The sequence below is a fragment of the Trichomycterus rosablanca genome, chromosome 7 (assembly GCF_030014385.1).
Source record: "Trichomycterus rosablanca isolate fTriRos1 chromosome 7, fTriRos1.hap1, whole genome shotgun sequence".
NCBI classification, from domain to species: domain Eukaryota; kingdom Metazoa; phylum Chordata; class Actinopteri; order Siluriformes; family Trichomycteridae; genus Trichomycterus; species Trichomycterus rosablanca.
Genome location: NC_085994.1, coordinates 2,406,941 through 2,421,528, shown reverse-complemented (window position 1 = coordinate 2,421,528; position 14,588 = coordinate 2,406,941). Strand labels below are relative to the sequence as shown.

The 14,588-nt window shown below is 41.3% G+C and overlaps 1 protein-coding gene across 2 annotated transcripts; it reads left to right on the top strand.

Moving 5' to 3' along the window:
* Positions 1-5,365: 5,365 nt before the first annotated feature.
* On the top strand, positions 5,366-11,871 carry ccdc181 (coiled-coil domain containing 181). Of its 2 annotated transcripts, XM_062998240.1 has the most exons (6): positions 5,366-5,455; positions 6,758-6,861; positions 8,413-9,228; positions 10,690-10,836; positions 11,132-11,289; positions 11,649-11,871. In XM_062998240.1, exons 2-6 carry the CDS (start codon positions 6,760-6,762, stop codon positions 11,818-11,820), a joined length of 1,395 nt encoding a protein of 464 aa, XP_062854310.1. In that variant the 5' UTR covers positions 5,366-5,455; positions 6,758-6,759; the 3' UTR covers positions 11,821-11,871. The 2 variants fall into 2 exon arrangements, with proteins under 2 accessions (XP_062854310.1, XP_062854309.1); XM_062998239.1 differs by lacking the exon at positions 11,649-11,871 and having other exon boundaries at positions 6,758-6,900; positions 11,132-11,320.
* The last annotated feature ends 2,717 nt before the right edge of the window (positions 11,872-14,588 follow it).

The window sequence follows — 14,588 nt, the reverse complement described above, 5'->3', positions numbered from 1 at the left end:
TAAATTCCTAACTGGAACCCTCGATTAACTTATTCCATCAATTAGTTTGTCAAATAAGATCCTTAAACTACTGATTCCATCCATTGAATCATAAATAAAAAATATGCATAATAAAAAACACATTTTTATTCATAACTTCAATAGCATTTAAAGTATTCAGCATATTAATAACTTCAATAGCTTTTAAAATGTTCATCAAATTGCTCCAAAACAAGTTGTATTTTATCAAGTGTAACCCACATTACATACTACAACTCTTATACTGACACTTTTACCCTTTATTACATAATAAAACACTGATTTTTAAAAAGATTTCTATTCATAACTTCAATAGCATTTAAAGTATTCAGCATATTAATAACTTCAATAGCTTTTAAAATATGCATCAAACATTACATACAACATACAACAAGTTTAAAGGTATTTCATTTCAACTTGTATAAACCAGTAAAGTTAGATCTACAAAACAAACAAAACATTTAAACCTCATTGAATAAAGCTGGCATTACACTGTGTGATTATCAGCCCGATTTAACTGTAGCAGCCTAAATCATTCACTTCTGGATTTTTGACGTGAGGATTGGTGGTCTTGGAACATGGTCACCAGCGGCAGATTTATAAAGCGACAAATAACTTCTTGTAGTGTCATAATTTTGGATCAAAATCTCACAGTGTGACTGCAGCTGTGAAGCTTAAAATCCACCAATAGTAAGACAGTGTTGATGAAGGTGTGCCAAGGATGGAAAGACTGAAGGCAGTATTATGAAAGACCTACAATAAGCTGGATTGAGAACATCCCAACATAGATTGCATCATCAGGGGCAAGTCTGCTACAAGCGATACGAGACAGAGGGCATTGAAGAAAGCCAACCATCACAAAGCGATAACACAGTAGTGACATGACACAGTGACAGAGTGACACAGTGAAAGCACCAAGCCTTCATTATATAGTGTTCTTTGAACAAGGAATTATGACCTAGCCTGGTGTCTAACAGGCACAATTGTTCATTGGTTTTCATTGTTGCAGCAGAAATCCAACCTATAGTGGTGGATGATTCACAGAGGGCATATGGTGACTCTCGGATGACTAGATTGGAATGAAAAGGTGTGGAAGGCTTCCTCTAATAAACCCTAAACTTTAATAAAGTACTTACATGAATTCATATCAATAAACAAAGGCAGAGGTGGAAAGTAATGAATTACATTTACTCATGTTACTGTAATTGAGTAGTTTTTTTGTGTACTTGTACTTTTTAAAGTAGATTTTCCAACCAGTAATTTTACTTTTACTTAAGTATGTTTTGTATGCCGCTCAGGTGGCGCAGTGGTAAAAAGACACGCTGCAACCAGAGCTGGATTCTGAGTACATCGTTTCGAATCCAGCTCTGCCTCCCCGGTTCGAGGCTGGGCGACTGTATGAGCAACGATTGGCCGGTTGCTCAGTTGGGGGGTGGGACAAAGAACCGAATGTGGGTCTCTCTCTGTCAGAATGCGATTACAACCTCTGCCGGCTGATTAGAGGTGCCTGCACAGGAGATGATGAAGAGTGCCCTTAGGGTGTATCTCTCCGCATGCAATGCTAGGTGGCGCCAAACTCATCAATGTGTGGGTGGCAAAAATGCATCCGGCTGCTGCCCATGTTTTGGAGGGGATATGGGTTAGCTTCGATCTCCTCGGTCAGGGCAGGGTTCGGCATAGACAGAGAGGAAGCACGATGCAGATTGAACAATTGGATGCGCTAAAGGGGGAGAAAAAGGGAAAGAAAAAAAAAGTATGTTTTGTATTAAGAATTGTAATTCGCTACATTTTAAATAACATCCGTTACTGAGTTTTAAAAAAATATGATAAAAAATCGTGTCTGGGAAACTGCTGCAGTGAATTCTGCGATGGAAATAGAGTATGGGAGGGAAGGGTGATTTTAAAAGTTTAACATGTTTGGAGTTTGATGTTTCGTTATTTGACAACATAGTCTGACGTCAAAGAATGGCAAAGTTTTGTCTTATACAGTACAGGCCAAAAGTTTGGACACACCTTCTCATTCAATGCGTTTTCTGTATTTTCATGACTATTTACATTGTAGATTCTCACTGAAGGCATCAAAACTATGAATGTGGAGTTATGTACTTAACAAAAAAAGGTGAAATAACTGAAAACATGTTTTATATTCTAGTTTCTTCAAAATAGCCACCCTTTGCTCTGATTACTGCTTTGCACACTCTTGGCATTCTCTCAATGAGCTTCAAGAGGTAGTCACCTGAAATGGTTTTCCAACAGTCTTGAAGGAGTTCCCAGAGGTGTTTAGCACTTGTTGGCCCCTTTGCCTTCACTCTGCGGTCCAGCTCACCCCAAACCATCTCGATTGGGTTCAGGTCCGGTGACTGTGGAGGCCAAGTCATCTGCCGCAGCACTCCATCACTCTCCTTCTTGGTCAAATAGCCCTTACACAGCCTGGAGGTGTGTTTGGGGTCATTGTCCTGTTGAAAAATAAATGATGGTCCAACTAAACGCAAACCAGATGGGATGGCATGTCACTGCAGGATGCTGTGGTAGCCATGCTGGTTCAGTGTGCCTTCAATTTTGAATAAATCCCCAACAGTGTCACCAGCAAAACACCCCCACACCATCACAGCTCCTCCTCCATGCTTCACAGTGGGAACCAGGCATGTGGAATCCATCCGTTCACCTTTTCTGCGTCTCACAAAGACACGGCGGTTGGAACCAAAGATCTCAAATTTGGACTCATCAGACCAAAGCACAGATTTCCACTGGTCTAATGTCCATTCCTTGTGTTTTTTGGCCCAAACAAATCTCTTCTGCTTGTTGCCTCTCCTTAGCAGTGGTTTCCTAGCAGCTATTTGACCATGAAGGCCTGATTTGCGCAGTCTCCTCTTAACAGTTGTTCTAGAGATGGGTCTGCTGCTAGAACTCTGTGTGGCATTCAACTGGTCTGTGATCTGAGCTGCTGTTAACTTGCGATTTCTGAGGCTGGTGACTCGGATGAACTTGTCCTGAGAAGCAGAGGTGACTCTTGGTCTTCCTTTCCTGGGTCGGTCCTCGTGTGTGCCAGTTTCGCTGTAGCGCTTGATGGTTTTTGTGACTCCACTTGGGGACACATTTAAAGTTTTTGCAATTTTCCGGACTGACTGACCTTCATTTCTTAAAGTAATGATGGCCACTCGTTTTTCTTTAGTTAGCTGATTGGTTCTTGCCATAATATGAATTTTAACAGTTGTCCAATAGGGCTGTCGGCTGTGTAGTAACCTGTCTTCTGCACAACACAACTGATGGTCCCAACCCCATTGATAAAGCAAGAAATTCCACTAATTAACCCTGATAAGGCACACCTGAAAACCATTTCAGGTGACTACCTCTTGAAGCTCATTGAGAGAATGCCAAGAGTGTGCAAAGCAGTAATCAGAGCAAAGGGTGGCTATTTTGAAGAAACTAGAATATAAAACATGTTTTCGGTTATTTCAACTTTTTTTGTTAAGTACATAACTCCACATGTGTTCATTCATAGTTTTGATGCCTTCAGTGAGAATCTACAATGTAAATAGTCATGAAAATACAGAAAACGCATTGAATGAGAAGGTGTGTCCAAACTTTTGGCCTGTACTGTACATCCTGAAGGTTTTCTTTGGGTCATTTGGTGAAAGTCACAACACTTGTAACCTTGCCTTGTTTTGAGTTATGAGATTTGCAGTATGATTGTTGTTTTATTATTTGTTGGTGATGAAAAGAAGGCTGGTCTACAGAATTCACAATTAATGCCAACTTCAGTGGTTTTACAGTTTGGGAAAGTATTATGGGATGGTCTGTACTAAAATGACACATTACACATCCCTAAATGTTTTAAATGTTGTATCAACATGTTTTTTCTATTATATTTTAATTAAAAACAACTATTGTGAGATATATCCACTTGTCCTGTTTGCATTACACAGGAGAGTTACTCTGAGTACATTTTAAATGAGTTACTTTTTACTTGAGTAGATTTTTAGACTAGTAATTTTACTCGTACTTAAGTAAAATACATTAAAGTAATAGTACTTTTACTAGAGTACAATATTTTAGTACTCTTTCCACCTGTGAACAAAGGTTATCCAGGCCCCTCCTACAATGGCATATTAGCTAGCCATGATTCTAATACCTTTACCTCATGTCTCCAGCTACAAAAGACTCCAAACTTTCCTTTATCAAATCATGTTTTATTTAGGCGTAACATTGCTATAATTATGCCAAGCACTTGTACTTGTTTTTGCGAGTGATGAATGATGTGATGTATTCACAGATCTAAATCAATAATCTGGTATAAATGTATAAGAGGGCGGCACTGTCGCCTCACAGCAAGAAGGTCCTGGGTTCAATTCCCAGGTGGGGCAGTCCGGGTCATTTCTGTGTGGCGTTGGCATGTTCTCCCCGTGTCTGTGTGGGTTTCCTCCGGGAGCTCCGGTTTCCTCCCACAGTCCAAAGATGTGCAAGTGAGGTGAATTGGAGACACTAAATTATCCATGACTGTGTTTGATATAACCTAGTGACCTGATGAATCTTGTGTGATGAGTGACTACCGTTCCTGTCATGAATGTAACCAAAGTGTAAAACATGACGTTAAAATCCTAATAAACAAACAATAAAGGTATAAGATATATCTGGTAAAAATGTATAATCTGACACTGAGCTCACATGATAACACAGTGTGTTTTATAAAATAAATAATGCAAGATATTTTTAAATAATCTCATATAGTCTGGCAGTGAATGATCTCATAAGATCACTGGAATTCCTCAGTATAACCCCCGACGGGTTCAATTCTAAATGAATACTTGCATTTACATTTTCAGCATTTAGCAGACGCCTTTATCCAAAGCGATTTACGGTACAGTTACGGTACAGTATACAATCTGAGCAATTGAGGGCCTTGCTCAGGTGCCCAACAGCAGCGACCTGGCAGTGGTGAGGCTTGGACCAGCGACCTTTTGATTACTAGTCTAGTACCCTAACCACTAGGCTACGGCTTGCCCAGTAATACTTCAGTAAAAGATGTCCTATTTTATTTATGTTATATATTTTATGAGGTGTTTCATATTTCTTAAGGTTGTCAGCACATAATTGTGCTCCAATATCTCATAAAATACATTAATTTGTACTTTTGTTATCAGTCAGAGTTGAACACTAGCACTAGTTTTATGTGACTATCGAAGAACGGATAAAGAACCGATTCACGGTACCGATTCGAAGATTCAAAGAGTCGATTCATGATCGTGTTGTTCGTCTCTATGACGACAGGCAGCTTGGAGAGGATTACACTGCTACTGTACACACACACACACACACACACACACACACACACACACACACACACACACAGAAAGTTGATTATTAGCTGATGAAGATTCTACATTAGAAATTGGTGTGGTACTAATATACAGCAGGAAAGTAAGAATTTGTCTCACAGGTAAGTTATCTTTAGGATGATAAGTGTGTGTGTGTGTGTGTGTGTGTGTGTGTGTGCTTGAAATAGATAACCTGCATCCAGATAAGCTCTATACACACCTACAGTTTACAGACACTAGTACAGGACATGTATAGTTGTGGTCGGAAAGAAAGAAAACAAAGATTAATAGGTCTAAACTTTTCTCCAGAGCTGGATTTTACTTGAAATTTAGTCTTTATTGGTTATATGATGCTGAAAATGAAGAAATATAATAAATGATGTAGTATTTTAAAGTAGCAGGATATGTTGTTAATGCTTCCATGTCACAATTATTCAACATTATGCTGTGATGTGTTTTAAAATCACCACTCAGTGATTCAAGAGTTTTAGGTACGTTGGAATCGTAGTGAAAACTAAGGAGCTGCTCACAAAAGCTGAAAGCGGAGATCATTTCATAGCAAAAGAACATAACAAGACCTTAAACATTCCCAGAGACATCACTAGGTGTTTTCTCTGGAAGTTTCAAACTTATGGAGCAGCAGCAAACCTGCCAGGCTGTGAGAGACATCCCAGAATTTACTAAAGGGAGTTAACAGGATGTTCTACTGAAGGCTGGGACCAATGTGACAGTGGCAACTATAAGAAGATCACCTAACAATCAAGAACCTTATGGCCAGACTCCATGACACACATCACTCTTGACCAAGAAGCACAGGAACGGTCGACTGGAACATGCCAGAAGAAATTTGGAAATTTGGACAGACCTGCAGAGGTCTTGGACACAGTTCTTTGGAATTTAGAAATAAAACCTGGAACTGTTTGGTGTCATGGATCAGCAGTCTGTCTGGCTCAAGAAAGACTTATTATGTGGGGATGTTTTTCTGCTTTTTTGAGAAGAACTGATTAGTTAGTAACCAGGCTTCACCTTTATTCAATGGCTAAAGCACTTGTAAAAACGCACACATCCAGTCTACACCACTAAAGTAAATGTAAAGTAATCGTCTAAATTGCTGTATGTTTATTTCTGACCCACAATAAATGCAAAAATAAATTTTGGACCAAGAAACATTCAGTCAGTTACAGACAGAGAAATCAATAATAGTCACACACGTGTAAATAAACCTTCGACTTAAGCTGTGAGTGTAAAAATCAGAATCTTTCGGTGATGTATGACAGAAGTAAACGGTACAGTCTACTGGAACAACAGTCATGCTGGAAGCTCTGTGAAAAACAAACAGATAAAGAGATGGATGTTAGTGTTTGGTGTTTGATATCTGATCAGTGCTTTGTGTTCACGTCGATTCTTTATGGTTCCGGTGACAGAAATGACTGAGGTCGCGAGCAGAACCCAACAGGTAGAATACGAGGACGACTTCGAGAAAGATCTGGACTGGCTCATCAGTGAGGAGAGCAAGAGTGAAGAGCAGGTGAGGGGATACGTGACCGAGAATTCAGGAATGCTTCAGGTCAGACCAAACGTGTTTAATAGGGTTAAGGTCTGGGCTGTGTGCAGGCTACTGGATCTCCACCAGACCAACCCCGCATGAGCATCTATGTGTGTGTGTGTGTGTGTGTGTGTGTGTGTGTGTGTGTGTGTGTGTTCATGCGTGTCTGTCTGTCAAACGTGAAATCCATCCTACCGTCACAAGCACTCACACACACTTTCACTGAGACACACACACACACTGTCTTATTACAATCCATTATTAAACACACCTGCTCTATGTATCTGTGTGTCTGTTTCCAACACACACACACACACACACACACACACACACACATAAATAAATATAAATACACACACACACACACACAAACATACATACAAATATACAAATACACACATACACCCCTACACACACACACACACACATACATACATACAAATACACACATACACAAAATAAATACAAACACACACACGTACACACATACACCTACACCTACACAATCACACACACATGAATAAATACAAACACACACATACATAAATACAAATACACAAAATAAATACAAACACACACACAAACATAAATACAAACACATACACACTGAATAAATACAAACACACACATACACAATCACACACACACAAATAAATACATACACATACATACACAAAATAAATTAAAACACACACACACACACACAAATAAATACATATACTCACATACACACTGAATAAATACAAACACACACCTACGCATATACACCCCTACACACACAAACAAATACAAACACACATATACACACTGAATAAATACAAATACACACATACACACAAATACAAACACACACACATACATAAATACAAATACACACATACACAAAATAAATACAAACACACAAATACACACATACACCCCTACACACACACACACACACACACACAAATACATACAAAGACATACACATACAAATGCCCCTCACACACAAATACAAGAACACTCACTCTCTCACACACACTTACACTCTGTCCCAATACAATCCATTATTAAACACAACTGCTCTATGTATCTGTGTCTTTTTCCAACACACACACACACAAATACACCCATACACTCACGTAAAAATGTCTCCCACACATAAATACAAGCACACACACACACACACAATAATAATGGAATGATTGCAGTACTCATCAGGTGCTTCTCACTGTTTTCATCTTAATATTCTATAACACAGCTCGGTTAGAGCGACTTCTGTACATTTGTCTCTTTTCTTCATCCACACCTTCAAGTAAGATTAATAATAAAATCACATGTATCTAATGCTGCTGTTCCGATTTCGAAAAGAAGGACAAACCACCATAAAGTACTGAAGTACAAACAGCGCCCCCTAGTGGAAACACTTCTGCCTGAAAATACCTAACTTGGGGAAAAGTAACATCTTTATTTGTCTGTTTTACATTACCAGGTTTGTCCTTTGTGTGTTCTATCATTATGGTATTGTGTGTGTGCTTTTTTTGTGTCTAACAGGATGAAGAAGATTTTGAAGCACAGATCGACCGAGAGTTGAATAATGACGAGGGAAATAAGAAAGCCAACGCTGAACACAGCACGACAAGCACAGCCGGGGATGCGGAGGACGAGAGGTGGCCGACGCCCTTGGACCCTATCGAGGGCGTGGTCGATGATGAAAACGAGGAGACGGATGCAGAAAAGAAATTGATCCTGCAGAAAATCGAGCAGGCCAACAGGCAGCTCCAGGACCAGGAGGCTCCGGACGTGACGCGCCATCGCAGGCTGCACTTCAAAGACAACCTGGTGGATCTGGTGGTCCCGGCCAATGAGTATCCGCCAATCCCCAGCGAGTCCGAGACGGACAATCCAACCGTTGTGTCGGACCATCTGGAGAAGCTGAAGATCTCCGCGCAGCAGGAAGGACAGACTGATGGAACAAAGGAAGGGCGTGTCCTGGTAGAGAAGGATGGGAAGTTTGACCTGGTCAGCTTAAAAGAAGTGGAGAGTCAAGGGCTGCTCCCGCCTATACCTGCAACTCACATTGAGGGTCAGCGAGAACCCGGTAAAAGTCCTTCTCCGTCACCGAAACTGACCTCCAGCTCGGCTTCATCATCAGGAACCGAGTCTTGCTTCGTGCCCAGGCCTCCGGCGCGGCCCAGGACGCGTCCCAATTCGGCCAGCCACGCTCAGAGAAGGGGACTGGGACAGGGCAGCAAGCGTCGGGTTCAGTCGGCCAATGGGGTTTCATCTCATGCCACTTACTTCCTCTCACCGGAGCAGAAAGAGCTGCTCAGCAAACAACAGCAGAAAAAAGAGAGAATCACCAGAGAGGTGGGTACTAACCAGAGATGTTCACAAGCCACAAAATACGAGTCCGAGTCAAGTCACGAGTCTTTAGGCTAGAGCCCGAGTCAAGTCATCTACACAAAACATATATTGGAAATGTAGCGTAGAAATAATGAAATAATCTGTAAGTTCAGATAAAAACAACAACAGATTAGCGAGTGTATTTAGCCGTTTTACTTCGTGTCTTTACTTTCCTCCTCATTGTGTAAATGAATGTAATTTCTGTAACAAGAAGGTTCCAGTTAAAAGCTTCAACTGATACGTTTTGTTTTCATTACAGAACAAAAGCGCTCAATAAATCACGGCACAGCGGCCAAAATCCCAAACACAGCAAAAACAATCATAACCGCTGCTTACCTTAGCTTCTGTTCTTCCAGATGCTATTACATTTATAAGCGTGCGTCCCATTAGGAATAGAATCCGTTATTTTGTTAATGTGCTTATAATTAAAAAACAGGAAGTCGTTAGAAAGCCGATCGAGCGTTTCATTACCACGTCATCTGTGTGACGCAAACTGAATAAATGCAAATAACAGCATTTCTTACTAACAATTACAATCAGAAGCTCTGATTGGTTCAGAAAGCGTCTTTCAACCATTAGCACAGATTCTGTAGGAGCGTTCCATTCACATTATCTGTTACTGTGAAGTGCACTACGTACATAGGGTATTCCACCATTTTAAGTGAGATTCCAATCCAAAGAAGGAAGTAGGGGGCGACGCTTCATCACTACGCCGGAAGCTGGCTGGAACATTTACACATTGCGTGCGTTGCGGGTTAAGACGGCCGGAGCGTTATTATTATTAGAGAGCAGAAAATGACACGATCAGAATGATGTCGGAACATATATATGTATATATATATATATAAATATATATATTGTCACACGGAACTAATGTTGCTGACTTTTGCTGTCTACAAGTCATTTTTTTGCGACTCATGAGTCGAGTCCGAGTAATTTGAAACGAGTCCGAGTCGAGTCTGAAGTTGCTGTGTGTGCGGACTCGAGTCACCATCTCTGGTACTAACGCTTAAAAATAAGAGCTGGCATAAATGAATAAAGCCCAACCTAATTCATGACCTTGAACAGCTCCCCGTGGACCATGAAATGAGCCTTTTCCTGTGTAGTGCACAATTTAATGTGAAATTCAAACTTTAATGTTTGTGTTTAGTGATTTAACATTTTTTATTCATGTAGTGTTCAAGTGCCTCACGTTTACTGGTTAATTTGCACTGTGTGGCGTCCTAGCAATCCTACGGCAATTCAGTTAGTAATCGGTTAGTCAAAATGTCCAAGATATCGAAGTCTAAAGCAGCTAAAAACACGAACGGTTCGTTCCCCCTCGCACCGTTGCTGGATGTTCAAGGTTTACATTCAACTACTATGGTAGACTGTGTGTAAATTCAATAATTAGAAGGGGCATCCCGATACTTTTTGTCCATACAGGAGGAGGAGCGCAGGCGTGAGGAGGAGGAGCAGAAGCGGCAGGAGAACGAGCAGGCCTTCCGGACCTGGTTCATGAAGAAACGGCAGCAGCTGCAGGAGGGACGGAGGGTACAGAGGGCGCAGGAAATGGAGAGGATGAGTGGCAAGGTATCGGACCATGGAACGTCTGCAGTGTTGGCACTCGAATGGCGCAGCAGTAAATTACTGATTATTTATCATAGGCAGTGGTAGCTCAGTGGTTGACATACTGGCGTAGTTGCTACTTTTGGACCCCTGAGCACGGCCCTCAACTGCTTGAATTGTATACAGTAACAATCAATATTAATTTTCCCATTGCTCAGGGGTCCAGGTTTTGTGCTCCCTACACTCTTAAGACCTTTGATGTGTTGTTTTTGTTATTTCCACCCCCGGTATGTACCCCTGTTGTTATGTGTATATACAGAGGGAGTGCTGTGACCCAGCGGAGGCGTATAAACTATGGCTGCAGAAGAAGCAGGAGCAGCAGATGAAGGAGCGTCAGCTGGAGGAGCTGAGGAGGCTCGAGCTGGAGAGCAGCGTTTACCTGCACAGACCTGAGGAGTGTGAAACGGCCTTCAGACTGTGAGAGAGCAAAATAAATGTATTTATTTAATCAGTGGCTCATGGGTAGTACTGTCGCCTCACAGCAGGAAGGTCCTGGGTTTGATTCCCAGATGGAGTGGTCCGGGTCCTTTCTGTGTGGAGTTTGCATGTTCTCTCTGTTCTCCACATGTGCAGTGAGTGCCTCTAAATGTCATTGAGTGGATTGGTGTGTTTGTGGTGGAACCCTGTTCAGGCTGAATTACCACCTTACTCCCAGGTGGTATAGGACCCACTGTGACTCAGATCAGGATAATGCGATTATAAAACCTGATTTCAAGACTGTCGTTGTTACTGTCGTTACTGAGTTTGACATGTTCTCCGACTGTGACTGTGCGTAGGTGGCTGAGAAAGAAGTGCCTGGAGAAGCGGGTGGAGCAGCAGGCCGCTCGAGAGCGCACCCGCAGGCTGCTGATGGAAGAGCGAAAAGCCAGACGCATGCAGGACTTCTTCTATCCTGTCAACGAGATCCGATCCTCCCGCTTCAGCGCACCCTCCAGCTACCGCTTCTGAGCTCCTACCAGTCCACTGTAGGTCACTGGGGGTGTCCCAATCCTGTTCTGATTCAGTTCTGATCCAATTTTAATGTCTAAGCTCCTTAATAACCGATACTTCTCTGATAGTGAGACCTGAGTGCCTGCAGGTCGTGCTGAACATCAGAGACGTGATGGCGATGCACTTTATGGATATTTGATGCAGTAATGCGGTATTAGAACCGAATCAGCTGCAATACTGATATTCAGTATCATAACCAGTCAGTGTTCTAACTTCAGTCAACATACCCACAGCTCGGACCTCACAGCTCCACAGTCACCACCAGGAGCACCATGACCATCAGCTAAGCCGTTAAGGTACAGGACCACTATTATAAAAGTTGGTCTGCTGGTTAACGCCCTACTGCTGGGCCCTTGATCATGACCCCTTAATTAAGTACACACACTCACACTGGCCTTGCATTGTTATTTGTGTTACTTGCTTGAGCATGCGCCCAGCTTTCATGCTCTATTCTTTGTGGGTGCATTTTAGTGCAGTCGAACCCAGAAACCCTTGGACAAGAGTGACAATCCACACACTGACCTGCCCGCTAATACCTAAGGGGTGATTAAAAGCAAGTGATCCAGAGTCTACATGTTTTAAAAGAGGTGATCTTTAAACCCAGGTCTTGTCCAGCACCTACATTACCTCCACCACTGTGCCACCCTACCTTTTTGGGGTACTGTATTTTTTCCACCCCAAAAACCGTTTACCATACGAACATTTTGGGTTACGAGAGATTTTTTTCAACTTAACGTACGAAAAAATTTCAGATTACGAATCAAAATTCGCACGCAAACGAAACACGTGACGTCACAAACGTCTCTCTCTCTCTCTCTCTCTCTCTATATACAGTATATATATATATAAAATTCAATACCAAAAAATCTGTTACTATTGAAAAAAAGAAGGAATTTATCGAGAAATATGAGCGTGGCGTTTGAATCTTGCCTTTATGTTTGGAATGGTGAAATCATCATCATCAATATGTACGATTTTGAGTAGAAAAGACGAGTACAAGGAAGTTTTTTTATAAAAAAAAAAGAAGTAAATGTATTATGGTGTATGGTACAGCACACGTACTGTACTGAAATGTGATGTGTGCGTTTTTTATGTACAGTACTACTGTGTATTGTTGTTTATTACTGTTCATTACAGGAATGTCTAATCATTTAAGATTAAGGGAAAATATACTTGTATTTATAACTAAAAAAAGCATTTAAGGTTAGGTAAGGGGGGTTTGGGAGGTCTGGCACAGATTAATTTTGTTTACATTATTTCTTATGGGGAAAAATAGAACATTCTGACTTAAGAACAGCCCTTCGGAACCAATTAAATTCGTAAGTCTTCGTAAGGGTCTACTGTAGTTTTTTTCATTTGACTAGAGATTAATAATTTACCACCAGTTTAGTCTGTTTAGGGTTGTAGTGGGTGCAATTTCTGCGAAATCACGAGGTGAGATGCAGTAACACACCTTGGACAGGGCGCCAATCCATTGCAGGGCCGTGACAACCCCCCACGGACATAGCCAATCATGTCTGTATGTAGCACCACTAAGGATTCAAACCCTGGATCCAAAAGGTGGTGGGCTAGTATAATTTACCGACGCACCACTCGAACACCCCTTAATAAAATACATGTGACGTCTAGTGAACTAGATTGTTGTGTAACAGGCTATTTACTGATGACTTTATATAACCAGAGTTTATATTTTATTATTGTATTAAACACTATATTATTGTATAAAACAAATATTAGTGAAATAATTTATGTTTGAAAGGTGTTATAAATCAGATTATATTTAGAAATACAGTTAGTGTGACATTGGAATGACCAGCGTTCATCGTGTGTGCTAGAAAATATGTGTGGAAAATAATACTTATTAATAAAAGAGAAATAAAGAAATCAGTATTATTTTGATTTTTTGGAGGGTTATATGTACACTGTGGCATGTAGCCAGAGGACTGGGTCAACAGTCTAGAATGATCATCAATAATGACTTTAATCTAAACAGGGTTCAGGTTGGTTTAGAACAACCAGAAACACTGGCAGGAATAGAGCAGAAAGGGGCACCAACCCAATCACTCATACCCAGTTTTGGGAGTAATGTTTCTGGGAGGAAACCCATGCTGACACTGGGAGAACTTGCCAAACTTCCCAGGCAATGACTGAAGGTAAGTATCGAACCCAGGAGTGAATAATTAGGCTATCCTGTAATTTTCTTTGCAGATCAAAACACTAGTAGTCAGACTAGATAACTTTTGGTCTCACTTTCTTGTGCATAGTGTTGCCAGCTGGCACCAGAACCATCCATGGCAGGGTGATGCACACTCACACATCCACTCACCCCTCACTTACACCAAGGGACAGTGTAGACTAGAGCAGCCAGTTCTTGTTTGTCAGTTCCAGTTTTTGAAGGTGTAGGAGAACCAGGAAAAACATAAGGACACAAGAACATAAAGAAAACACACAAAACTCTTCACAAACCATTTTTGGAAGCAAGGTTTAAACCCAGGGCTTTAGTAACCATGCTGTTGTGTGGCACTTACTGTCCACCTTCACCACTGTGCCCACCCGTGTGTCGCTGGTGTATTTCTGGTGCCCAATGTTGCCAGCTGGCATCAGGCCCATCCATCGCAAGGTGACACACACTCACACATTCACTCATTTCCACCAAGGGGCAATTGAGAGCAGCAAATTGAAATTTTTGAACCATCTGAGCTTCGTAGTGTTCGCTACAGATGTTG